Consider the following 27,439-nt stretch of genomic DNA (forward strand, 5'->3'; position numbering starts at 1 on the left):
AGTAATTCAGAGACACATCCACATTTCAGGAGTTTATCCAATCCAAACCTGAACTCCTAACTCTTTGTCAGTTCTCTTATGTTTGGGGGGGAGAAAAGAGACCATGAACTGCAAGAAAACCCCACCTAACAACAATAAAAAGCCCACAGGCCCAAACCAAAAAAACAAAGAGAAAGCGGTTTTGACATTTTGTCCATAGAGATACCACTTCTTATTTTTGCAAGCATTTCTTGCAAGTCTTGCAAATCCAGAATGGGGGCATTTGCTATGCAACATTGGTGTCAAAAGCACTGAAAATTAATCATGGCAGCACATGCTTAGGGAGTTTCTCAGACAAAGGCACCAGTCAAGTCTCCCAGGACATTGCCTTCTTTGTAACCCAGTTTGATGGTTTGGAATTTAAACCTGGAAAAACTTGATGTGTTTTTAGAGTTATAAAACACTCATTCCAAATGCAATTTGTCTATACAGACTTAGTGGTCCATACAGAACAAGCCCCATTTTTTATAAAATCAAATACATACAATAAAAGTTACCCCTATTTCCTGGTATCCTGTAAGAGAGAGAGCAACTTGTAAAGTGCAGCCAGCTTCAGCAGAGCAAGCTCTGAGCTGTGAAAACAAGCTAACCATCTGAGGCCATGATGTGAGCCCAGAAAGGAGCTGGAGAACTTTGATGAAATCCACAGGAAATCGCTAATTACAGTGGTCACAAACATACACCAGAATGCTCACTCTGTTGGTTGGTGCAGGAAGGGCTAATGCTGCCATGCTGCTGCGCTATAGAGTCACACAGTGGCAGTTGTGCAGATGCACAGATGTTTGTTCTGCTCTATACATAGATACTGAAGTGCAGAGCTGCTTTCAGATGTGTTTTACTCAAGAGATCTTTACAATCAGAGCAGTGTCCAGATGCTTCAGAAGTATTTCTTTAGTAAGAAGCACTGCTGCACAGATGCTTATATCAACTTGCTTTGTTTTGGCTGATGCTTTCCTGTGTTCTGTAATAAATTGATTTTTACTAATCCATCTCCTGTTCTAATTTCTGAAAAAGCAGCTATGATGGCTTAGGGCAGCAAATTAAATGGCACCAACCCTATTGGACGGTATAAAGCTGAGCTCTTTGCAAACTATAATCGTTGCCCAGTGACTGTGGTAATACCTAATACCCATCTGGTGTCATCCATAAACAGCTATTTTTTAGGGCTGTTGCCCAGAATGTGAGAAGCTTGCTGCACTTTAAATGCTCTGGAGTATGACTTCTTGCTGTGCTAAACATCAAAAAACATGTTTATGGAGGCAAGCTTGATGTTTACAGTGGTGGCGTGTGGGAGTCCCACTTTAGAGGGAAAAGGAAACGAAGATTGCTCAGTTATCTGGTGCAGAGCTTTGGCAAGAACACCCTCTATTCATGGAATAGCCTTCATTAAAAAGTCCCAGGGTGTTTTTAGCATTCAGAACCAGTTAAAGGCAGAATCGACCATTAACTGCTACAGTTTTAGTTTAAAGTAGTTCCAGATTTCAACCAGAAGTTGCAGGCTAATTATTTATCAAATAAACTGGCTCCAGTCAGAACTTGGGTACATTCTGTATCAGCTGCGCTCTGTAAAGGCTTGATGCAAAATAGGGTCAAGTAAGCGGAAAGCCTCCACTCAGCTTCAGTGGGTTTTAAGCCAGGCCTCAGGAGCACAAGATGAAGGAAATGAATAACGTACATTACAAACAGCGCTGTAAATGACAAAGCACTAATCTGCTCCTCCATCTGCATCTTGCTGAACTAAGAATTAGAAGCCTTTTAATTTCTGTTGACAGTTTGCCTTTTCCAAGTGTTTTAGGTCTAGTGTATGTTTAAACTTCACTCACTTCTCATGGTAGTGGAGACATGTGTGCAGACGCTGAACCCAAATTCAAGGACTATGGGATGTCTTTTAACAGGGAGCTCTCTGGCTGGACGGATGTTACAAACACAGCTTTGCCTTGTGACTGGTTTTATTTAGTACTTTTGCCAAAAGGTTTTGGAGAGTATCTTGCGTGAGGAGATTGGCTGATGATGGAAGAGTGGCATTGTTAACGCGAAGCAGAAGGGCAGGGTTCGTGTGAAGAGCACTAACGGAGAGCTGAACCATAGCAGCACATGGGGACAGCACCAAGGGTTGCCGAACTCCTGCAGGCAGCTCCAGGCTCATTGGCGGGGCTGGCGGGCACGCTGCTCCCTCGCAGCCACCGGGTCAGAGCGGCCATGCACAAGACCAACGTGATGCTGTGACACACTAGGTCAAGTATTTCCTGTGCAGAGATGAAGGGCCCCGTCCGAGGCCCTGAGGGGATGCCCGCGGGGCCGCGCACGCCCCGGGGAAGTGAACCGAAAGAGGCGCAGGATGGGCCCGGAGCTCTGCCTGAGGTACAGCGGGCAGGGCGGAGGAGCTGTCGCAACTCGAGGCACAGCGGAGGATGCGAACTGACGCGGACCCAGGTTTTGGCACGGCTGGAGCCCGCGGGGGCCGGGAGGCGCGGGCGGCGGTGGGGCGCCGGCGGCAAAATGGAGAGCGCTGAACCGGCGCCGCCCCGCCGTCCCGTTAGAGGCGCAGAGCGGCTCCGCCACGGGCAGCAAAACTAACGGAAACTCTCTCTGGCAGCCCTACGCATGCGCCGCTGCTCCAGATGAGCCCCTCTCTGGCGGGACTCGCCGGGACTCGTAGTTCGCCTGAGCGCGGCTCCACGGGTGAGAGCGCGGCAGCGGGACTACAGCTCCCGTCACCTCCCGCGCGGCTGCCCGTCCCGGGCGGCTCTGGTGTGTGTGGGCAGCTGGAGGGCTTGAGCGGCGGGGGGAGATGTGCGCGGGGCAGCTCCGGCCCGGGGGCAGCGGGCGTCTGGCGGGGCCGCAGGTGAGGACGGCGGGGCGCGACTGCCGCCGGCGCTGGGGCCGGGGATCTGCGCACGGTGCGGGGGGAGTAGGGGCCGGGCCCGCCGCGGCGGGGAAGGGCGGAGGCGGGCTCGGAAAGTTCCTGCCGCGGCGGGAGCGGCGGCGCCGCCGAGCCCCGGTGAGGGCCCTACCCCGGGGGCTGTGAGGGGAGACCCGCGGCCGCCACCGCCCCCCGCGGGGGGGAAGCGCCGTCGTGGCGGCAGCTCCGCCCTGTCGCAGGGGTGCTCTGGGGTGGGGGTGACGGGCCGAGGCCACATCATCTCCGGAGAGCGGCGCCGCGGGGAGCTGTGCCGGCGGGGCGGGCCGCCCAGCGGGGATTTAAACCTGGGAGGGACGGGACGGGGCTGCGTGACTCTCGACAGGCAGGACGCGTCCCCGCGGTTCCTCCATCGGTCCCGCCCGCGCCGTGGTGGCGGGGAGGCCGCTCGCAGACCCAGTCTGGCACCTGCGGGGGGGGCCGGGATCAGGCGGGAACCGGGGAAGGGGGCAGTTCCCGGGAGGGAGGGTAATAGAGGGAGAGAAGCCGCTGGGAGCGCGGCTCGGAGCCCGTGCCTCGTGTAGCGCGGGGAACGGAGGGCGAGTGAAGTGCCAGATGTTGGAGAAGCTGCCTGAAAGCTGCTTGGTTTGGGAGCAGCCCCAAAAGGAAGGGGAGAGTCAGCACTTCTGCAGCGAGAGCAGCCTGGAAAGCATAGCTCCGAGTGGTGCGGCAGAGCGAGGGTCAGGTGGGCTCCCTTCCTAGCCCGTGTGCCTCTGCTTTTTCAGGTGTAGGGATTGTATATGTATCTGAGTACAGTCGTAGGATTGAATATGAACTTTGGTATTTGATGTTCAAAATCAGTTTGTTTAGTGGAGGTGTCCCTGCCCATGGCAGGGGGGTTGGAAGTAGATGATCTTAAGGTCCTTTCCACCCCTAACTATTCTATGACTACAAAGTGAGCAGTTTCTATGGTCTTCCTCTCTTAGAAAGATCCATTCTTTCCTATCACGTAGTAAAAGTAAACTGCATAGAAGGCTTATATGCAAATACTCTTGGTATGAAAGACTTTATAAATGCAAATGCATCACGCTTTTGGTAAATACAATTAACATTCTCATTAGGCAGCTGTAGGTGAGCTTTCACAGCATGTTTTCACTGGCTAAATTAAACTTACTTAGTATACCCATTAATTTTTTCACATTATGTAGGTTTTCAGTTTTCTTTTATGTTGGTTAGGTGTTATTGTTTTTTTAATTCAGATGCCTGAGGGTTTGTGTTTACTGCCTCTAATATCTGTGAGAAGTGAGGGAGAGAAGATCAGTATGTGGAAAGCAAAAGTAAGTCATCTTCAAGCACAGCTGAAGGCACTGTGAAGCTGTTCTCTTGAGAAAGATGCTTCAATGTTGCTGTCCTTAATCTTCGTATTTATGACATTCATCTGTATGGTGTTGAGTGTGTTCTTTGAAGCAGAATTTGACCTTGGTAAATGTCCATCAACTCTTGAGTATTTGAAGACAACTGTTTGTGGATACCTGTGCTTAAAATCCAGAAGGTGTCAATTTGTTCTCGCTTCTGGAGTTAGGAATTTTTATCACAGAACCAGAGGCTTATTTTCCTTCCAGTACTGCAGTTTGTGTATCTCCCTTTCCTTACCTACTTTTAGAATGCAGTGGTAGTGCAGTTTTGAGTTATTATACTGGTCAATAGCAGGAGTGTGTAATTTATTAAATGGACTGTTTTACTAGTTATCAGCTTTATTTCTAGTAAGGACGGTTTATACTGGGTGTGATAAACTGTGGCATTTCTTTGCTAACATTTCACTTAATTTTAGTAATACTCTTTCTGAGATTTTTATTTATTTTCATGTAAGAGAAGGAAAAACTATGTGAGCTTATTGATTTATTGATGAATTATTATTTATGGATCTATGCTCCTTTAAAACCTGTTAGTGATACATAGTATCTACTGCCTTGAGCTTCTTTTGCTTTTATGGGTAACGTTTTCTGTGAAGAGCTTACATGGGGAATCTAAAAATTATTCTTTTCAAGCATTTCAGTTACTCATGCGAAGCTTAAAATCAGGTAGCACAGCATCTTGTGACAAGTATTTTGAACTTATGGAATGATTTATTTTAAAAGGTTGTAGGCAGATTTACTCTTTTAATCAGACATCTGAGCAGTAAATTATTTCCTCTCTCCCCTTCCTCCCTCCCCAGAACCAGTTCTCTCTCTCACTGCTGTGCATATCTTGCTGCAGTTAGAGCTTGTCCATGTGTTCTTCAGTTGTCTTGAATAAAAGCATTAAAATGGTTCACTGAGGACATGCTACGTAGAGTTTGTTTTGAGGTTTGATGTTATGATTTTTGGACATTTCAATGCATTTAATAAATTTCTCTCCCTTCCCATCAGCTACTCAGTATACACCTGCAGAGCAGAGCTGTGGTCTACTCCCTCCCCCTTTTTTTTTCACTTAACTGTTAAGTGCTTTGCACTGCTAAATCACTGCTAATTAAAAGATGTGGTAACGTGTTGGGCAGTGTTAGTCTGACTTGGCTTGTGTATCATACAGTGGGAAAACACTTAAATTCAAGTTACAAGTGCAAACTGTTACTAACATAACATACTTGAGTACAAGGAATTGGTGATCCTACTGACTCGAAGTAGAGTGGTTATGACGTTGCTGTACAATTTTATGCATTTTGTGTGAAATAACAGCGTCAACCTTTTCCCCTACAGGCAGAGTACAACGTTTCAAAATGCTGGAGATTATCTGGGTGAAGCTAGAGATTACATTGAATGTGATTGTGTCTTCAGACACTCTGCGTCTGCGTTTCATGAGCTAAAGTATTTTATAAAAATGAAATCGGATGCCTTCACGAATCTCCATGTTAACTGTGTCCCGTGAAGTCAGAGAAGACTTTCTGAAGGAGGAGTAGGTTCATCATATACATGGACTTCTATTGTTGCACTTTTTTCTGTATTTTATTTTGAAAGGCTATCTACGTGAAGATGAGTCTGCATTTAAGATGTGATCTGTGGAATTAGGTGAACAAGAATACTTTTAATGAGCTGCCAACATTTATTTCCATCTGTGTTTCCAGCTTTTTTTTTTTTTTAATACGTAAAAATGAAAGACAAATATAAAGCAGCAGAGCTGATGTATTTCTGCGAGGCCTTTATGTAAGCCTCCATTGTCTGGATGTGGTGCTAAAGGACAGGCAATTTGCTCTTGGTCAGCTGCTTGTTACTGCAAAGAGATAACCTTTAATTTAATGTAACTTGCAGCTGAAATTATTTTATTCTTTGGCTTGCACAGAATGAAAGGGAAAATTAAGTTTTACTGGTCAGTGGTGTTTTACTGAATTAAGAAAGGGAAAATTACATTACCCTTGTTCTCATTTCAAACCAAGAACTGACAACATATTTTTCTTAGAATTTGACTACTAGGGAGATCTCGGCAGAGTAAAGCAAGTCAGATGTCAGCAAACGACTCTTCTCCCCCATCCTTACAGAAGTTTTCCCCACCACCGTGTCATGCTGCTGCACCACAAACCCCAACTTTGTCTTCAAGTCCCCAGTCGGGGCTCTCCAGTCGACTCTCCAATGGCAGTTTCAGTACCCAGAGCCTCACCAACTCCCGAGGCTCTATGCATGGGGTCTCCTTCCTTCTGCAGATTGGTCTCACTCGAGAGACTGTCACCATTGAAGCTCAGGACCTGTCCCTCTCTGCTGTTAAAGACCTTGTGTGCTCTATTGTTTACCAGAAGGTATGGTATAACACTGCCATGTTCTGCTGATGGCAACAGTTGTTTGTAAGACTGCTTAGTAATAACAGTGTGTGACTGGAATATGCCAAGAAGTTTGGTACGGTGACAGATATACATGTTAGATGCTTGCAGTTATGCACAAAGACATTTTCTAACTCCCAAGATATGTAGAAGACCTGTTACTTTCTTGCTTGTGACAGCTAGTAAAAGATGTAGTAGTGAATTTTTTGCAAGAATTAGTTTTCACAATATGAAGAACATGTTTTTTCCCTTCTGTGATTGTCACTGCTATCTTAGGTTTTTACTTACTATTATTGAGCATTCTTGGAACCTTATAGAAAGCTATAATGAAAGGACCAGTTGTGGCTACAGAAACATGCTGCAAGATCCTAGCTTTTCATTTTGTTTCTAGTTAATAATTAAAACCTCCACCAACAGCTAATGCTGTAGTTTTTTTCCATATAAGGAATGCATGCATTACTCTTTCACGAGAGAACTGTTATTGGCATAGTTTCTATTAAGAAGGAGTTGACCAAGAAATAAAAAACCTGGTAGCATGCTTTTCAGATGTATCTTTGTTGAGCTGTTGCAGGTTCTGACTCCTTAGGAAGGAAATAACATTGGTCTTGCGGTTTTTGCATCCAAATTTTATCTTTTGTTAGGTTATGTATTTTAGACCTTACTAAGCAATCTGAAAAGCAGTTAACATTATTTCATAACCTAATTAAAAAATAATTACTCTTTTCCCCTCAAGGCCAGGGGTGGATGAGAGGGAGGGAGTGAAAGGTAGTTTTAGTTTGTAGGGAATTGTTTTCTCCATGTCTTTTGTTGTTGTGATTGCTGTTTATGGGTGACCAGTTTTATTAGATGATTCTTTTTTTACATAATGGCTTGAAAGAGCATGAATGCAAACATTATGTGAGCTCTCATTTGCATATGCGTGTGTATTTTTTCCCCCCACCTGAGAACTTACTGCATCTTTATTTTACAAACTAGCTGGCAAGCAAGCTGATTTCATAATAACTTTGTGGGCTAGCAAAACACAGTTCAGCATGTTAGTTTCAGAAAAGACAAGTTATTTGGGTCAAGTTTTTTGTTTTTTTTTTTGTCTCTGTACCATGCATGTTAGGTGCACTGTTTTGCAGCCATTTTAGGGACAGCTTTTTCTTTCTGCATCAACTTTTTCTCTTTGCATCTGCATATTTCCTGTCTTCTTAAAGAAAGATGAAAACATTGATGCTTATTTTTCTTTTTCCTTTCTGTTCTTTTGGCAGCCTCATCTAAAAGTTTAACTTCAGTGCCTGTTATAGCTCAAGAAATACCTTTATATACTGAGCCTTAATGTACTGCAGAATTGATGAGGATTTCGGGATCAGTTGTCCTCTTTTGTCTGGCTTTGATTCAGTGTATGCTGTCCTGTGGCTGATGCTACCAGTAAATGACTGCTCAGTGAGAACATGTTTGCAGGCAGCAAACTGATCAGGAAACAGCCTTGTGTGTGGTGGATTCCTCTTTCATAAGTAGTTTTGCAGCCAGTGCACAAATGGCAATATCCTCCCTCCGCCCTCTATTTGACAGCAGCAATAAGTCCTGCCTGAACTTCTTTTTCCAGAAAAATAACTTTATATGTAGCCTTTTTTTTTTTTCCCCAGAGGAAATTAATCAGCTGGGAGGAAAACAATCTAGCAAAAACCTGTGCTGGGGAGCAGTTTAGTACTGGGTAATAAATGAGTACTGTGTTTACCTAATGTGTTTTCACAGCTCTTTCTCTATTGGTAGTCTTGCTGTACTGTTGATGGTCAGTTGTGCTTCCTGATTCAGACACTGCTGTTGCATGTAGTTTGTTCAGGTTTTGCAGAAGGCTAATTAAAATTAGCATCAGAAGAACTGAAACTAAAGAGGCATGTGTCTGCAAGGAGAGCAAGATGAGTAATGCAAATATTTGATGTGTCTTTTAGCTCTGCTAAAACCTAAATGTGAGCAGAGGAGCAAAAACTTTTTTCGTGTTTACAGTTAAATTTGGGGAGCTATGTTGGGGGCGTTGTGTATTGGTATGCTTAATAGAAGTCCTCAGGAAACACAAGTTTTAGATTGAGACTGTAACTATGAGTCTTCTGAAGCATCTGTCTTCTCTGTTCATTCCTTATCCCAGTTGCCGTATATTAAAGTACCACACATACAGTTCTCAGGGGGAGTCTGAAGATGAACTAAAGCATGAACAGAAATGACTGCTGCTGGAATAGAGTGTGTTTAGAAGCAGAAAAATATGTAGCATAAGTTGCAGACAGTGTGTGGCCTTGCACAGTGATCAGATATTTCAGAGGCAAGTTCATAATCCTGTTTCATGTTTAAATGCTGGTTCTTCATTCCTCACATGAGAGGACATGAAGTAGAACATAGGGTTTACTGGCTTAAAACTAGAAACTCTTGTGTGGTGATGCTCCACTGCCTGCAGACTGAGAATTATGTGGTGCAGGTTACTATAAATGCTTTACTCTAGCTTATTTATTTTGTTCTAGCTAAACTAATAGCTGTAAATTAAAAACCTGCAAGATTTGTTGTAACTTTGTCTGAAACTTTACTTTCATTATTCTGAAACTGCCCTTATCTGCCTTTTTCATCTACAAACCTGTCCTTCATCTTGTTCATTTTCAGTCATACTCTGCATCCTTCTTTTTGGCTTTTTCTCAAGTGCTTTTCTGCATTTTGCTTTCCTACCTTAGGATGCTTGCTTGAAATTCTTGCAATCCTTTCAAACCGTTGGCTTCTCTTTGACTTGGGTACTGACATGCTGTTTACACGTACACTCTGTTTCTTAATCTCCCAAACTCATTTTCCTTTTAATACTTCACTGAACTCAACCCAATGATCACCACTTAGCAAAGTCAAAGGGATATTTCTTAAGTCTTACTGATTAATAAGCCTTTCTCAGATTTTTCTTCTGTATTTTCATAACATAGTCCTCTCATGTTTTAAATTTAAAGGAAAATAAAAGACAAGCCAAAATTATTTTCTCACTCTCTTCCTCTTCTTTCTCTGCCCTTATATATTTCTAATTTTCATTCCTGTTTGATGAACGTGTTTCCTCTCTGTTTATCTTTTTTTCTCGTCAAACTTGATTCAACATGGTATTTTGTAGTCTATTTTGTGTCTTGTTTAGTTTGCTTCCAACAGATACTGGGCCTTCTGTGGCCTACCAGTTTCAGGGTTGCTCTCCAACCTTCTTCACAAACACTTTTTACAATTCTGCTATTGCTGAGCTCTTCCATGTGTCGTATGTTGGTTTTTAATTTATTTCTTAAAAGTAGTCTCAAAATTGTGTTGCTTATGTGCAGTCATGAAACGCTTGTCTATCAACTCTCGATTTCATTTGGGTTCTGGTAACTTTAGTGTGTTTGGTGTCTTTGCTTTTACTAGCAGTAATATTTTTGTTGTTTTTTCTTCATCCTAATATGATCACTCTCAACTGCGCACGTAATTGGCTATCAACACCAAATTTATGATTGTAAAATTTCTGCTTGATTACTGGCTTGCTTTGTGCTTCTTATTTTTTGGCTGTTTTTTCCATGTTGTTTTTTTTTGGGTCATCTGTCTTTTTGTAGGCAATGAATGTCTTTAAGGTGTCATTTTTTACCTTAAATACTTTCTCCTCTCTCAACAGTACTTAATGCTTTCTTAGTAGTCTTGATTCCCTGGTTGTTTCCCCCCACATTATGCTGTTTTGATTTGCCTGAATTCAGGCGTTAATCTGTCGATAGTCACTTACATGGATACTGAACATGTACACACTCACATTTATTTCTCTATGACTGTGTAAGTTGTTCAGAACACAATCACTTAAGTATAGCTGTGTTTAAAAAGGGTTAAATTTTTCATATTGTAGCTGCTTGTGCATCTTTCTGCTGTTTCTGTAGTTTCATATGTTCATCTTTTTTGCAAATGCTGTAGTCCTGGTACTGAATAATCTGAAGAATTTGAATAATCTGAATTGAATGTGATCCTGTCAATATGTGTGCACTTTTTTGATAGTCCTGCCATATTATTTTAATTAGACAAGGTGGGATTTCATTTTCCATAGTTGGAATATGACTGAGATCCTTGGATTGTTTGACAAACCAGCCAGTTTCCCTTAAAAATTGAATACACCGGGGCAGAGGGGGCAGGAAGATTAGATATGATCAAATATTTTGCTTTGATAATCAGGGGAAAAAAGCCTGAAATGAAGAACATGCAAATACATCTGTAGAATTTTCTAACCAAGTGACAATTAAATGTATTATTTGTATACCTAAGAACTCAAGTTTTAATGTGGCTGAATTAAGTAGTTTGGATAGCTAGCTAGAAGGGGGACAAATTTATTTTAAAGTACTTTAAGGTGTCACATTGTGCAAAGACCAAAAACATGTGAAATGTGTATGAGCTGTCTTCCAAAAGTTTGGGCACTGTCATGGTAATGGCTGTCTAACTAAATTGTGGCAAAGGTGTTGACTTGAAGCTTCATATGATTTCTCAAGTGTTAGCAGATGTTTTACTAATAAAATACTGAGAAGAGAGTCATATTACAAAGTTCATGTTACAGTCTGGCATTATTACAGATAGATCTCTACAACTCTTGCAGTAGCAGCTTAATTTGGTGTAATTAATAGATAACAGTAGTGCAGCTCTCCTTTGGGGTTTTTCTCTTAGGTTGAGCTTGTAGTTCACTGTACGTACTTTTGAACGTGTCTAAAACTGTGGTTTGTGTTCATCCGCTGTGTGCTCAAATCTATTTTTCCTTTTGTTGGTCTGCCTTCTTGGTTTTTCATCTGCTTTCTTCTTATGGGCTAAGTAAGCCAGCAGAGTAATGGAGAGTTGAGGCACAAAAAGGAAACGTGTCTGTGAGAAGGTGGGAGCTGGGGAGTAGAAGGGGCATGGATGTGGTATGTGTTGAGCAGGTTAGCATTTCCAGCAGGGTATTAGGTTTGTATGCTGGAAAAGAACTAGCCAAGCAGTAGTCCAAGTATGTCTGTACTGAGGCATTTGGTGAGGGAAAGATCTCATGTAATGTGTTTGAAGCTAATTCTCTGTGTGATAATGTGATTTGGCATATTATTCTAAAGAGTGGGAGTGAATAGCTGGGTAGGGATGCAGGGTAATAGATTGGAGCGATTTCAGTGAACGAAGAGACTTTCCAGGGTAATGGCTGTTTTGCACCATTAGACTTTGGAATTAGCTTTCAGTGGTTTGAAGCATTTGTTTTGAGTTAGGATGGGTCATGAGATATTGGACCTTGAAACAATATCCTCCTACGCCTTTCCCTAGTGTGAGTTTTTGGCGACTGGTCCAGAACTTTGTAAAGTAAGTCCTGGAACTTGAAGGAGAGGGATTTTGCAGTTTCTGCCAAGATAGAAAGAAGCCTCAGTTGTATTTTCCTCCAGCAATACTGGCCGCTGTGTATTGAGTTCTTTTGGGTAAAAAGAACAGTGTAATGCACTATCCATTAAAACTAGGCATGCTGTAATACTTACAGTATAAGCAGTCTAGGTAACACCAATTGGTTTTCCTCAGTGTAACTGCCATAATGCTCTAGTAGTTTCACTTGTGTAAGTGCAAGGGGTTGCCTACATTCTTTACCTAGGTAGTTGATACTGGTGTACCAGAGATTCATTTTGGCACAGTCTGTTACATAAGTAGACTTCCCGCAAGTGATTTCCTGTATTTAGATGCTCTTTTGGAGCTGTTAACACTGGGAACAATCTCTGTTTTGCTTTTAGGAAATATAGTAATACTGGGATTAGCCATTTATATGTTCTGAGTCACTGTGCACATACTTTGGGTTTTTATGCAGGCAAGTAATAGCTGTATAATCCCATAAAATGAAACAGTCAAAAAAAAATTCTGCTCTGAGTTTTGTTTTCAAGTTTACGTTATGAGCTCTTAACGCTTCAGAGGAGCTGGACAGCGTTCTTCCTTAACAGCTTCATGTAACTGAGCATAAGGAAGGCTGTAAAAGCTGTACTTTGCCGCTGTACAAGAGAGAAGAATTTGGTAGTGTACAACTTGAACATAGTTTAAGCTTTGCGTAAAAATTCTGTTAAAAGATACCACTTGACAATCGATGAGGTTATTGTTGGCCAGCAGTCTGCACATAGCCTTCTGGCTAAGGTGCTAGCAAGGAATGCTGTATTCCCGTATGTGCTGGGGAGCGGAAGAGTGAGCAGGGCGCTACAGTGTGTGAGGAGCCAAGCTGCCTGCACAGCTCCCCCATGGAAGCCTGGCGAAGTGCCTTAGACACAGGCTGTGACGGGCCACCTGCAGCTCATCAGGGCCGGCCGTGTGGAGGGCAGCCAGCCGGTGCTTCCAGTGCCCGGGGCACTGGACTCCAGTGGGGGCAGAGCAGAGTCTGAGCTGAAGTGTGTGGAAAGGAGTGGTCAGACAGCCATCTTTCTGTTGGGGTCTGTGCTTTAATCACAGGGGAATCTTGGGGTGAAGTGTGTGTGGAAGGGTGGGACTTGTTCATCAGACTTGAAAAGTTTAGTTAGGGATGACTGAATCCAACAGCCTTCTGGCAGAGACAAGGCTGCAACAGCTCCATACCCAGGTCCAATCAGCAGCAAGACTGACCATGTATTCCTAGCAGGCACGGGCACTTGGATACCGATGTACAACTTGGATACAGGTCTGCAATACATACATATGGACACAAAGGTCAACACAGGCAGACACACAGCACTCACATTAATGCAGCGCCCGTGGTCTCATACTGTACCTTCGTCTAGTGGTTCAGGTTGAAGGTTGGTTAGTGGAAAGACACACAAACAAAACCCCCAACAGAAAAACACCACCACCAAAAAAGTGGATGCCCCCAGCAGCCGGGCTCAGGTACTGTCAGGCCCAGTAGGTGCTGCTTCATCTTGATCTTTCTAGTTGCACCTTAGTTGAATATCCAGTTGGCACCTGGATATTCAAGCTCTTGATTTTACTCACTCCAATTGCTGGCACCGTTGACACCACGTGGGTCTTGTGGTCTGGCTCCAGTTTGCTGGAACTCAGACCTCCCCCCGGTACATGCACATGTGCTCAGAATGAGAACCCATTCTCCAGGAAAATACCTAGAAATGGAATTTAATGAAAATATAGGAGAGATGGTGCTGATCAGGCACAGGGCATGGCCAGCCAATTGTTCTGACGAGAACAGTCTTTCAGGAGGTTAACCATTTTTGGTCACCAAAATTAATGGTATGTTTAAGACATTTTAATAAGTCCAAGATTTTTACATTAGAATGGATAAATGCACATGTAAAATGCATATGGTTGTGGTATTTAAATTAAGTACTTCTTGGTATGTGATTATGTGACCTCTGGTTACTGGGATGGGGAATTATGTGCAGGGATGTTCTGGCAGCTCCATGATAGGTTTATGGTCTCTGATACTGGAAAAAAAAGAAACAAAGACACATCCAACGAGAGAGACTTAGAGACTTAAACCTGTGAAATACCTTAGAGGTTCCTTAAAATCTGTGGTAAGTGGTTCTGTAAACTTGATACAGTGGATGAGTATACTGGAGCATAATATGATAAGAGTTCTTACAGGTAATTCCAGGTGACCTAATGAATTTTAAGCAATAGGATTTTATTGTATAAAGGTTTAAAAAGCATCTGGTTTAGGGGACTGTAATGATACTGTCATATCTGTACTGTCATGGCTACTGTGCAGAGTATATAAGAGTGTCAGATTTAAGTAGGGAACCTAAGAGTGAGCTGGGAGACAGAGGAAGTAGCCTGCTGCTTTGGCATCAGCCCAGTGAATCAGTTTCTTTCTGCTGTGGATAAAATATCTACTGGTGTCAGTACAATTTCATCAGGTCTGTCTTCTCCTTTTGCATGGCTTAAATGGCACAAGTTCTCCCACTCTTCGTGACTGTCCATGCAGGTTTTCTGCTTTCCAGAGCATGGGGATTCTTCAGCATTATGTGTAATGTAAATGTGTAGGGTGTGCACACCAGAGAAAGCCAACTTAGTATTTTGGATAAAGTTGCTACCGGAAAGAGGAAATTGTTTTCTCTCTGAATAGAAAGGGAGTGTGAAAACAATGGGTGTGACTGATACCTTCCTTATGTCTTTGATTTGGTAGAAACAAGTCTTTGACTACCTTAGTTAAGGACAATTAATATACCACAAGCTTCATGCAGTTTAGACCCTGCTACTTAATCGACTGTGTAAGATCTAAATTACCGAAGTGTAGTTTGTCACCTAATTAAATGAAAATTTGTGGTGTGCTTTTCCATGTTTTTCCCCATATTCTTCCTGTGCGTGTTCCCACTATGAGTTTTGTTTTAAGCAAAAAGGCCAAAGGAGCTGTTTGATTCCTACTCATTCCTCTGAGAGTCTATTTCTTCTCTTTTTTTCCTCTATGAACTGTTTGCTTTAAACTTTTCATTTTATGAAGCTTTACTCACACTTGACAATATTTTGAAGAGTGGGGAAAACACAGTCTGAGAAAGCTATTCTCAGTGAAGTATACAGGGAAATGGTGTGTTACTTAGCTTATCTATTCCCTGTGTGGATTTGCAGAATTATTTTCTGTCCATGCATGGAATCAAGTTTTCCTTTTCTTGCATCTTACATCATGTGGATGTAAACTGTTGTAGAACAATGACATGGAGCCTCTTTTGGCTTGTCTCTCAAGAATAGTGTGGCAGGTGCTGGTGGAATGTCTCAAGCTGAATACCTGCCTGACCAGAATGTCTGAAATAAACCTTACAGGTGCTGGTGTGTGAGTTAGATCTGCTTTGGTTTTCACATGCCAGACTGATTGTGCAGGTCTGAGAGAAAACCCAAAGAAACAGAAACTCTCACATTTTTTCTTTTCAGGTTTGAAAAAAGTGTCACTTTTGGCTGGGGGGGAAGGGAAGAAGTTGGTATTGATTTGGTTTACAGGTTTTGTTTTGGTGTGGGTTATTTTTCAATTTTTGTTTGTTTGTTTTCTTTATGCTACATTTCAGTGCAGAAAATGTTTCAGTTCCTCAAAAATAAACAGATCAGTTTTGTTTTCATGGAACACTTAAAGATCTCAAGTTCTGCAGCTGTTACTAGAAACATTTATGGATAGGATTATCGGACAGCATGTGTTAATTTAGAGTTTGCTTTCTATTGCAGTTCCCAGAGTGTGGTTTCTTTGGCATGTATGACAAAATTCTCCTTTTTCGCCATGACCTGAACTCTGATAATATTTTGCAACGAATTACATCAGCAGAAGAGATACACGAGGGAGATCTTGTTGAGGTTGTGCTCTCTGGTAGGTATTGTTGTAATAGTGAACAGTACTTTATTCAACAGGTAATATGAAACAGGACTTTATGGAACACGATTATCATGTCTTGAGGTCTTTGACTTGAATCTCTTACCGGATGACTGTTTTGGGTTAAAGGTTTCCAAGAAAATACAAGTGGTACTGATGCCTCAGTACTGAGTTTTGATAGTTTCATAGTCATGTTTTAATCTTCAGATTTATTATTATAAATAAATCTGAATTATTAGATTTATAATTATATAAGTTTATTATTGTAATTGTTGAAGCTGAAATGCAGGTAGGATTCAGAATTTGCTATTTCAACCCTGTCATTTGCTTTCTTTTGCTTGGATCTATCTTTATTCTGTAGCTTTTGCCATTGACGGTTTATACTTCTAAAAGGCTTCACAGAAATGTAGTTGCTGAATCATACCTGTAAGGACAGGCTCTTAAGGGTTACTGTAGTACTTAAAAACAGTTTCTTCTAAACAATAAAGTCCTTAGAGTGGTAGTATTAACCTGCAGTACTCCTCAATAATGAGGACACCCCTCCTCCCCCCAAATCCTAACTGATATGAATCGTATGTGTTTTATCAGTACTGTGTCAAATTCAGCCAAGAGCCAGCTGTGAATAAAAGCTGAACTAGCATCAAGCTGTTCTTTCAGACTTTGAGGATGAAGTGCCAAACTGAGGTTATGTTTTAGAAAGAGACATCTCTTGGCTGTTGTGGGATTAGATTTGAAAATTGGATCAATAATGTGTGATTTCCAGAGCTGTGAGGCTGAGATCCTTCTCTTCATTTCAGGACCTACTGTTCTAGCATGTCAAGGATGATCGACCAAGTTGATCATCTTCGTTTGAGCTTTGCATTGCTTCTGGTGAATGGCATATTTGGAAATTTTTTTGTGTGTGTCTCTTTTTGACAGTCTCTGACTGTTTCCTTATAAACAGACCACCAGAAAATAAGCTGCTTTGAAGACGGAAATCTCTTTCAGTAGGGTTTTAAAACTGAGACATGGGAATCTGAAGTGTTAGTGCATATTTGGTCAAAGCATAGCATTTAGTCATAGATGGCGATAGTTACCTTGCTATCAGGGCAAGGTAACATTAATGTAAAATACAGCAATTTTTTTTTTTCTTCAATTTACATTCAAAAGGAACAGGAAAAAATTAAGTATATCTGTGCTTAAGAAAAAGAGCGTTACTAACGAAACTTCCAGTGTTACATGGAAACTATCTACAGTTCTGTTTTGATATACGAAGGTCAATCTAACTAGCTTTTGTTGAAAAAGTCCTTTAGAAGATAAAAATCTAATAATCTGTAGAACTGTCCCTTATTTGAAAGTTTTGTAGGTTACAAAACAGCTTGAAAATTAAGTTGCTTTTTCAAATGTTGTTGGTTTTAGCAATGTCTGTTGTATTCACCTTCTCAAGTTAGTGAAGTTTTCAGCATTGTGACTCATACTGTTGATTAGTTGTGGCCATTAGCCTACCAACCCCAACAGATTTTTTCCTCAATAAAGGTTACTGAAAACTGTGGAATCTTCTAAAAGCATATTTAAATGGTGTACAGTAAAATGCTATTGTCTAAACAGCTCGTTAGTGTTCTTTGAATGTGCTGTTTTTAAAACAATATATTCTTTCCGTAAATCCTTGTTGATCCTGTGGCAAGAACCATAACTTACTGCAATTTTTTAAAAGCTTTGGCTACAGTTGAAGATTTCCAGATTCGTCCTCATGCACTTTATGTGCATTCCTACAAGGCTCCTACTTTTTGTGACTACTGTGGAGAGATGCTTTGGGGTTTGGTACGACAAGGCTTAAAATGTGAAGGTAAGTCTGTGATTTTTAGTGTGTTTTTGTGTATGTGTGTCTGTATAGGATGAGGAAAAAGAAAGTGCATCATGTTTGATATGTTAGCACCTGATAAATGTGTTATTTTAGAGTTTGAAGGGGTCACACATCAGAATACTGAGTTCTGATCCTGGCATTAGTGCAAGCCTTGTGTGACCCTGGGCAAAAGACTTAAGAAGTGCTCTCGTTTCCTACTTGAAAGAAATAGCTAGCTTATGAGTGTGTTCTTTGCACAAGGAGCACATACTTTGAAGAGACTCCTGAAGGGGAATTCCTTTCCTTATGGCCTTCATCCAGCTGGCTGTGGAGCACTCTGCAGCCTGCTGACAGGTACTGATGCTGTCTGCTCACTGGCTTCTCCTTGGCCTTGTGCTCTGAAGAGAAAAGCCGATGAAAGCTGCATGGTGGAGGGAAAAGCTGCTTTGGAGTCTTCGATCTGTTCCTGTAGCTGGGCTTACTGAGGACCAGTGTTGTAGCAAGTGGTGCAGAAAAAACTGTTTCTGTGAAGCACAAGAACACTAAAGAGAGTTTAACAGAATAATCTATTTCTGCCTTTTCCATTTTTCTGGATCATCTTTTTAACTGCTTTATCAAAATATCAATACTAATTTGGTACTTTGAATGGTGAGAGGTTTTTTTTTTTGACTAAAATAACTTCTCTTTCAGGTTGTGGGTTAAACTACCATAAGCGATGTGCCTTCAAGATTCCAAATAACTGCAGTGGAGTGAGAAAGAGGCGTCTGTCTAACGTGTCTTTACCAGGAGCAGGGCTTTCAGTTCCAAGACCAGCACAAGCTGAATACACATCCTCTGCCTCTGAAGAAGTATGTAATGTGAAAGGGGAAACAGTTTCTGGTTTTAAACCCTTAAACCTCTGGGGAACTAGTGTTGCAAGTGGCTCATAATGGGTACCAGGGAGTTGAGCTTAACCATTATGATTTGGTTTAGTTTGCTTGTTAAATCTGTTAAGTCTTAACCTGTGGCACTTACTGATAACTATTATTACTGTGAGAAATGAAATGGGAAGTAAGTTATAACTTTTATGTATAATTTTGTTATTAGTCTGTCACTCATAGTTATATGAACTCTGAGAAATTTAGTTTCAGGAATGATAAAACATCCTGCCTTCTTTGTAATACAGATTCATTCTGTAATTATGGTATCAGTACAAGATAGTTACTTGTCTAAAGCAGTACAAATTGTAAGCTTTTATGCTTGGAGACTAGAGTGAGTTCCTGATATGCTGTTATGCTTTTCAGAGAGTTAGTCTAAAAAACCCAAAGCCCTATCAGGGAGGGTGTAGGGAATGAAGGGCTTACAGCATAAAATCATCCATAATAGTTCTTTGTTATAATGGTTATGATGATTGCTGAGAGGTTATTGATTATACTGCAACTATATTTGGATTGTAAGACAGGACAGGCAGTGATTAGATCCATTTGTTTCATTGCTGTTTTTATGGTGGGGTAAAAGCAGTGCTTTAGGCACTTAGTCTTTCCTACTTACCTAATTCTAATACTTTACAGTATAACAATTCTTACCACAGTTTAAAATAGAAATTGTATAGATTGTCTAGTTCAAGAACGTATTTTTTTAGTTATAGGCTATGAAGTCTAGTCTTGAGTCATGAAAAGTACTGAATTCTGAATTATGTAACTGCTGGTAAGATTTATTCAGTGATCATAGAATTGTAACCTTTTCTCCTATCCCAGAATTTATGATTTCTGCATGTGTGTTTAGTACCTCTTTGCCACCTCTTTCTTACCTGATTTTGAATACTTGGCTTGGATGGTCAGTGATATATTATCCTATTTGTGGTTCATCTTTCAGCAGTCTTAAAATGCTTTAGGTCAGTAGCTCTTCCCTTGTCCACTCATGTACTGACTCCATCATAGAAGGCTATTAGGTTGGTGAGGCAGGAGTTGCCCTTGGTAAAGCCATGCTGGCTGTCTTAAATCACTCCACTGTCCTCTATATGTGTAACATAGCTCCCTGGAGAATCTTTTCCACGATCTTCCCAGGCACAGAGATGAGACTGACAGGTCAGTAGTTCCAGGGGTCCTCCTTTCTCCTCTTTTTAAAAATGGGTGCTATGTATGCCTTTTTCCAGACACCAGGGACTTCACCTACTGCCATGACTTTTCAAAGTCATGACAATAGAACAGTTTTGGTGCAAATCATGTATATCTTCTTTGTTCCAGCGCTGCTGCCCAGAACCTAGTAAGAGGATTCCCTCCTGGAGTGGCCGTCCCATCTGGATGGAAAAGATGGTGCTGTGCAGAGTGAAGGTTCCGCACACCTTTGCTGTTCATTCTTACACTCGTCCAACCATATGCCAGTATTGCAAACGGCTGCTCAAGGGTCTTTTCCGCCAAGGAATGCAGTGTAAAGGTAAATCTGTTTTTCTGCTGCAACAATGAGTTTCAGTGTATTTAAAATTGATTTCAGCTTCTGTTTTCATTGCCAGAAGAATGCATACTGTGAAATAGGGCAGTATAGTTTTTGGAAAAACTGTGTATTTTTGAGAGGATGACAGCAGCCCTCATTTCAGTAGCCTGTGCATTGGACGTTTTTCTGAAAAATAAGATTTAATCACAAGTAGTTTGGGAATACCTTAATTGTAAAAGGATAATCCTAAATTAATAAAAATGGGAAATACCTCCCTTTGTTCAATATCTTCCAGACTCGTCACTAAAGAATTTGTAAATTTTCATTATGTTATTCTGGTACAGAATACTGGTTATTATCATTTGGAAAAATTTTCCAAAATTTTTTTTCAGGTGCCTTTCCTGAGCTAGCTTAGGCTTCATCAGCTGCATGGGGTTTATTTGTTAAGATATATGACTTCAGTTCTCAGACTTCCATGCAGTTCCCAGGGCATAAGTATGACATTGTGACATTTTCCAGCTGTTTATTGCTGGGTAGTGCAAATCTGTCAGCTTTGGTTTAGGAAAGAAAACTGTAGTCATGAATCATAAACAATATGGAAAGGACTTTCCATTTCTCTCATGTGAATTAGTCACATGTGAGTACCAAAAGGCAACATTTTAAAAGAGATAACTGAATGCATTTTCAGTTTCCTTAAGTAAAGGAGAGCAAAAATTGTAAGCTTACAGCTGTGTTAATTTTCTTTTTACTAAAAATACTGCTGTCTCAAGTAAAGAAGTAGTTTTTATCTTTCATTTCTGGTTTTATTAATTTGCAGTCTTTGTCGTCTGTTTGAAGGCAGCATCCTGAACTGTTTTGATTTTTTTTTTTTTTTTTTTTTCCTGTCACTGTGTCTCTTGGATATATGCAATACATAAATAATGAAGCCTGAAAAAGGTGTTTTGCAGTTTTAGTACATAGTTAACACATAGATGCTACTGACCATATGCAGTGACTGTATATGCAGCCAAACAAATGGGGCTACCACATCAATTTCAAGGAAGTGAATGATGTTGGGTAAAAATAACTTTTATGTATGGAAAACAAGCTGAGAGAAATGTTATATATACACAGAGGACAGAAATACTAATAGGCCTTGGTCTGTGTGGTATGATCTTATATGTATTTTCACTATATCAGGGATAGGTATTAAACAATGAAAATATTTTCATACCACTTTCTCCTGCAGGTTCTTAAGGTTTCACACCGACTTTTTTGTGCACATTCACAAATCTGCAGTATCATGGGTCTTTCATAAGTACCGTGTTCCTGAGTACCTGTAACAGCCCTGGATTTCTTGAATTCATCCAAGCATCTGCTTGGACTTTCTGGGATGCTAAAGCTGTATTTGTGGTAATAAATTAAAATGGGCTCAGCACCATTCCTGGACCTGGACACTGAGGTCAACTGGGACAAAATGACCCATGCTCATGAACAAGTTCTCTTTGTATTCCAGCCTGGGTGGTTGTATGCAGACTGCCTGTTGGAACAATTTCATGGAGTGCTCCGATATAAATCAGAACTAGACCTGGGAACTGTTTGGGACTGTGCTAATGCTGTGGACCAAAAGTATGCTAGTTATGGACTAGCATACTAGTTATGGACTATATGCTAGTATGTGGACCAAAAGTCTGGGAATGTTTCTAACTGTTTACTAGGCTACTTGCAATCCCAAGAATGTTTTTAGGTGTAGTTTAATTTGTTAGGATTGACTTGCTCTTAGTCTGGGGAGATACTGATATTTTTCTTGTCTGGGCTGTAAAGGAAAGCACAGTGAACTTTCCTTGGATAGCAGAAAGGGGCTAAACTGTCAGATTGAAAACAGTTTTGGGGACAGTAGGGAGTTTTGAGATTGATGATGCTGATACTGAGTTGAAAGTTATGGTGATACTGCTAATAGAGGAAATTCTTGTTAAATATGCCTAATGTTGTATGCTGGACTTTGTTAAGTAGGCTGCATCTGATGCTTCAGATGCAGAAATGGCACACATCCAGGTTAAATTCCATCTTCACATCAGGCCAGATCTGGGCACAACATTATTCTGTCTGCCTTTATGTCAGCAGGCAGAAATGGAGCTTCAGTGTTCAGCCTGTCTGAATGATAGGGGATTTACTGCACAGCATATTTGCTCTGTGATACAGGTGTGTGATCCTAGAGGCTCTGATAGCTGAAAGTCTAAGGTGGCAGGTGAGGAAACATGGTAGAGATGAGACATTTGAATCACAGCAGTGGAAAAAAGGATGTGGAACAAATGAGAGGATGGAAAAAATTACATCATAATGGCAAAAATAGCCACAGAGAAAGCTGGAAAAGTAGAAAACTTGTGTACTGGAAGGGGAAGTGCTGACGCAATGAATAGTGGTGGGGCAAATCAACATATGACATCAGGACAAGAATGTTAATTTCCTTCTAGAGGTGACCTCATTGGTGCTGTCTTCAGTTACATACAAACGTATAAAACTGAGCTGAAGTTTGTAATGGAAGTAGTGAATGTTAGAATGTTAGTGGCTGAGTAGGAGTGAGGTTCTGGTATCATAATCTTATTTATCTTCTATTTTAGATTGCAGATTCAACTGTCACAAACGCTGTGCATCTAAAGTGCCTAAAGACTGTCTTGGAGAAGTGATTTTTAACGGAGGTAAGATGAGAAACATGGTTTCAAATACTGAGATCTTTGGAGGTCTAACAAGATGCATTACCTTTTGGCTTTCTCATCTTTGAATATTTTACATATTTTTGCTTTATCTTCCCAGTTTCTTCACCTGAGATAACTGATCTGGTTTTATTAAAAACAGTTAAAAAACAGTTGTAAAACTTATACTCTGGTGACTTCAGTTTTATTTCATCAGCCTTGGCAAGCGCAGTGTGCTTTGCCTGAGGTTGCTCAAAGAAATAAACAAGAAGCTTTCTCAGCATTGAAAAAATAATCATCTGTTGTGATTAGTCTGCTCATTGTTCACCATGAAATGTATTTGTAAATGTTATTACCTGAAGACTAGTACCGTTTTTTATGACTTTCCCACATCAATGATCTTTAGTGGCCAGAGTTAGCCCAGCAGTTTCTGAGGTAAAAGAGAAAGGAAAAAACAGTGGGTCTGTTGCCATTGCACAGCATGTTCCATCCATTCGTGCCTCCTTTTTCCAGCCCCAAGGCTCTTGCCTAGGTTTTTGGTTGTTGGCCAGCATGTTGTTGCTTCAGCCTACTTTCAACACCCTTGTGATGGTGCTAAGGCACATAGTTTGGGAACTATGATTTCATATAATTCTTCTGTGGACATAAGGAGTCTTTTTACTTATTTATTTATTTATTTATTGATTGTTCTTTCTCCCACCCTTCAATTGAGCTCTCTTCCGGCCTAAATAATAATAATAATAAAGGCTAAAAAGGGCTATAGATTAAGGTATTTCTAAATGGTATGTCTTAATTTGTAATTTTACATAGTGCAAGTCATAAAGCTTTTGGAAACATTAAACTTCTGCCAGCAGAAGGTCAGATGTGAATAAAATCTGTTCTGCTTTTCTCTTTTTTCTGTAATACCACAACCCCTCTTTTCTCTCTTACTTTTGCTATTATGGGCTACAAAAGCAAGAACAGAGTTGGGTTTCTGTTGATGGAGAATTTCATTCTCACAGGAGTAATCCTCTGGGTCATCTCTAGCCAGTGAAAAGTTACTTTGTACTGATTACTTGTGGAACAGAATTACTTAGTGAGTTTAGACCTTAAGCTTTTTACTCTGTTTCTTTCAATATGTTTCTTGTTTTAGTTGGGTCTCTGTTACCTTGGCATTTAGCGAAACCAAATTGATAATGTTCAGTAGCCTATTTTGCACTTCCCTCATGTAGTGAGAACTAGAGGACTTTTTATATTCTGATTTTACTTTTATGTTTACTTGCATAAATACGAACTGAAGACACTGAGGAAGAAATCGGGGGTGGCGTGTGGTGGAGTTGTATTTGGGTATGGTGGTTTGGGGTTTTTTTAAACTGTATACTTGAAAGAATATCTGAATTCTGTGTTGTTTCCAGAACCTGCTAGCCCAGGGCAGGACTTGGACATGCCAATGGAAGTTGATAGCAGTGAATTGAACAGTGATGGTAGTCGAGGTCTAGATGATGCTGAGGAGCCCTCTCCACCAGAGGACAAGATCTTCTTTATGGATCCATCTGACCTTGATGCAGACAAAGATGAAGAAGCTGTCAAAACCATCAGGTAAGTCATAAGGTGGATTTCTTTGGTCTGGATGTACTTTCCTCAATAATGTGAGTAAAACATTTTTGATTAGCCAACTTGCACTGCTTAAAGTGGGTTTTTTTCTTTTCTTTCTTTTTTTTTTTTTTTAATACTTAAACATTTCAGAAAGTTATTCTGTCTCAAGAAAATTGAAACATAAAAATTACCATAATATAATCTCTTTTAATTGAAAAGGTGCTGTGAAATGGCTGTTACCAAAGAGGTAAAACAATGTTATCAAAACATGGTAAAACTTACAGTTTAACATGGCTGACATCACTTAGATCTTTGTGACTTCATCCTAATTTAGTTACTGTTATACATCTGCTGATTTAGAAGGAATTACTTGAGATACTTTTAGATATTCACATCATAATCTGTATTAGTTTAGGCAGAAGTTTGCTTTATCTTGAATGTGTTTTTTCTGAAGTCTTCTATCTGAAGGTGTTGTGTAGTTCTTTTAATCGCTGTTCCGTAGCTCCTTTAATCAGGTTTGCTCTTCTTACTTTCTGTATTCTGAATAGCGTCATCCTGATTTTTCTTATGTTATTCTTAACATAAGAACAGTTCTATTAGATGCAAGCTAAAGGTCACGGTACCTCTGGACTTAACATTCAAATATGTGAGGAAGAGCATATAGTGATACCTTCCCAACTTTAAGTGATTTATAGGTCAAGGACTTCCTGAGTTGGAAGTAGCAGCTTTTTTGCGTTCCACCTCTAGGTAGGATTTTTCCATTTATTTCTAATTGTATTTGAAGCAGTTAAATTTTTTAGCAAGTAGAGCATCCTGTGGCATCTACAGTTACATTGTAGAATTACACTATATAGTATATATTCTGTATACTAGAATTACACAGAATGCTGTGTTAAAGCATCCTTACGTTTTTTGTTTTGAATCTGAGATTTCATTTACAAACGTTTCTGTTAGTGCTACATGTAGGAGCTCTGGTGTAAAGCAGGTAACTTAGTGGCTGACTCCATCTTCAGTGCTTTTAAAAAATGTATGTTTAAGTAGTGACTGTCAGAATATTGAAAATTGTCAGTTCTTGTCTGCAGAACAGTTACCATCCCTGAGCAGTGATAGAATTTTCTAGTGCAGCTGTGATTTGAATTAACACACCCCTGTTAATATTTTCATAACTAGAAGGTATGCTTAGGGACATTCATTAGTGTAATAAAAATATTAAGAAGTAACATAGTCAGCTTAGAAAAGAGAAAATAATAGTGATGCTGATGTTCACTATATTTTTATGCTGGTTTTAGACTAGCAGTCTCAGCTAATTGTTTTGAGAGATGGTTTCCGTAGGTGTCCTCATTCCAGTGTGTTTCTTCTGTGTTCTGTAGATAATTTATGTACTTGCAACACTTGTGCTAGGAGAGATAATAGGAACTCTGATACCTTACCAGTTTCAGCTATGAATAAAATTTGTATGGGAAGAAAAGGTGCCTGTTCCTGAAAATAATGGTCTAAATGTGTAGTACGAGTATAATTGCAGTACTGTTGTATTTCACTTGTTAAATGTTAACTGTTCTATCTTTTTTTAGTCCTTCAACAAGCAATAATATTCCACTCATGAGAGTTGTACAGTCGATCAAGCACACAAAGAGGAAGAGCAGTACAATGGTGAAGGAAGGATGGATGGTCCACTATACTAGTAGAGACAATCTGGTCAGTGGCTTTAATTTCTTCCTAAATTAAGTTAGATTATTTTTTCTAAACCAGTGTATTTTACTTATCTTAATTAGATATTTTGGTTTACAGTATCATTTGAAGGAACTATTAACTATTGACACTATTATTCTAATGATATAGGTGTCTTTAAATATTTATGTGTAGATATGAGGGCCCTTCATTCTCCCATCAGTTTGCTGTATCTAAAAGTAAGCGTTATTGAACACACCCTACTCTCCAGAAACTCACTACTCCTCTTGATGTTACTGGTATAAAGAATTGTGGCTTGACTCTGTCCTTAGCTATTCAAGCATCCTCCAAAGAGACTACATTGTTTGTTTCCAGTGCTACCAGTAATCATCTCTTAATTGAACCTTCTTAGGCAAGCTCCTTGGGTTTATGGATTGGGAAGGAAAATAAGGAAGAATAACTGGGTTCCTTAGAGTTGTCTGATAGGAGGGAATGGATCCTCTCATCTTCTGGTAGATGAATGAAAAGGATGAAGTCAAGACACTTCCAGATCTCATGCAGCAGTGTGTTATACTGAGACTTCATGAAAGGCAGCATAAATACTTTTGCATTCTTTGTGTTTACACAGGAGTCCAATTGAAGGGGACTACAAGAATTTATAGAAGACAAGTTAATTTAAGTTATCCTAAAGTCAAGCTGATGAGTGACACTAGTCAGCTGAGGCTACTGTAGTACTTTTGCTTTTTGTGATTATCAACTAAACAGACCACTGTGGTCTGTCAGAAACTGCCTTAAAAAACATCTTTGAAATACAGTTTTGTAATACCTAGATGTATTTATCACAAACAAAAATAAGTATCTAGTGTACTTCAGATGACATTCCAGCCAAGGCTACTTAACAGACACAGTAATCAGCTAGCTATGAAAAACTAAGGCCAAGTAGCAGGCGAAGACACATAGTTCTGACGTATTCATGGCAGGCGTGGTACTCTGCTCTGGTTTAATCTTTCAGTACAGCTAGTACTTTCTTCCATGAATGTTTTTGAACCTCTTCATGGAACAGTGGTCAGATTGTACACCTTAGCTTAGTTTGTTTTTATTCTGATGTCAGCCTGGCTGCTACCTAGATGACATCTACCGAGAAGGCCATGCAAATAAAGTGAAGTATTCTGCCCCAAAGCAAGGTACTGTCAGCCAAGCAAGATTTCATAGAGCTCCCTAATGGGAAGAGACTTCCGTGTTAGGCATTACAATATCAGCTATTTCCCTTGACCCCTCTGTTCTCAGCAATGTCAGACTGTTTTCTATACCTGAACAGGTTGGGCTTTCTGTCAGTTCCAGAAAG

General features: G+C 40.4%; 1 protein-coding gene across 4 annotated transcripts in view; it reads left to right on the forward strand.

Annotated features, from left to right (window-relative positions):
• The first annotated feature begins 2,748 nt into the window (after positions 1-2,748).
• The window catches only part of PRKD3 (protein kinase D3), a 37,419-nt gene continuing 12,728 nt past the window's right edge, over positions 2,749-27,439 (forward strand). The window contains exons 1-10 of one of the 4 annotated variants that reach the window (XM_062629494.1): positions 2,749-2,884; positions 5,635-5,943; positions 6,332-6,665; positions 15,804-15,942; positions 17,639-17,770; positions 18,458-18,615; positions 19,993-20,182; positions 22,780-22,857; positions 24,246-24,429; positions 25,998-26,121. In XM_062629494.1, coding sequence (XP_062485478.1) covers positions 6,375-6,665; positions 15,804-15,942; positions 17,639-17,770; positions 18,458-18,615; positions 19,993-20,182; positions 22,780-22,857; positions 24,246-24,429; positions 25,998-26,121 — 1,296 coding nt within the window. In that variant the 5' untranslated portion in view covers positions 2,749-2,884; positions 5,635-5,943; positions 6,332-6,374. Of the gene's footprint in view, positions 2,885-3,260; positions 3,645-5,634; positions 6,666-15,803; positions 15,943-17,638; positions 17,771-17,857; positions 18,122-18,457; positions 18,616-19,992; positions 20,183-22,779; positions 22,858-24,245; positions 24,430-25,997; positions 26,122-27,439 lie in introns of those variants that run through there. The other 3 variants (XM_062629495.1, XM_062629493.1, XM_062629497.1) reach the window with 3 other exon arrangements.

This window comes from Pezoporus occidentalis, unplaced genomic scaffold (genome assembly GCF_034315485.1).
Source record: "Pezoporus occidentalis ecotype Australia unplaced genomic scaffold, CSIRO_AGI_Poc_V1 ctg34, whole genome shotgun sequence".
Classification (NCBI taxonomy): domain Eukaryota; kingdom Metazoa; phylum Chordata; class Aves; order Psittaciformes; family Psittacidae; genus Pezoporus; species Pezoporus occidentalis.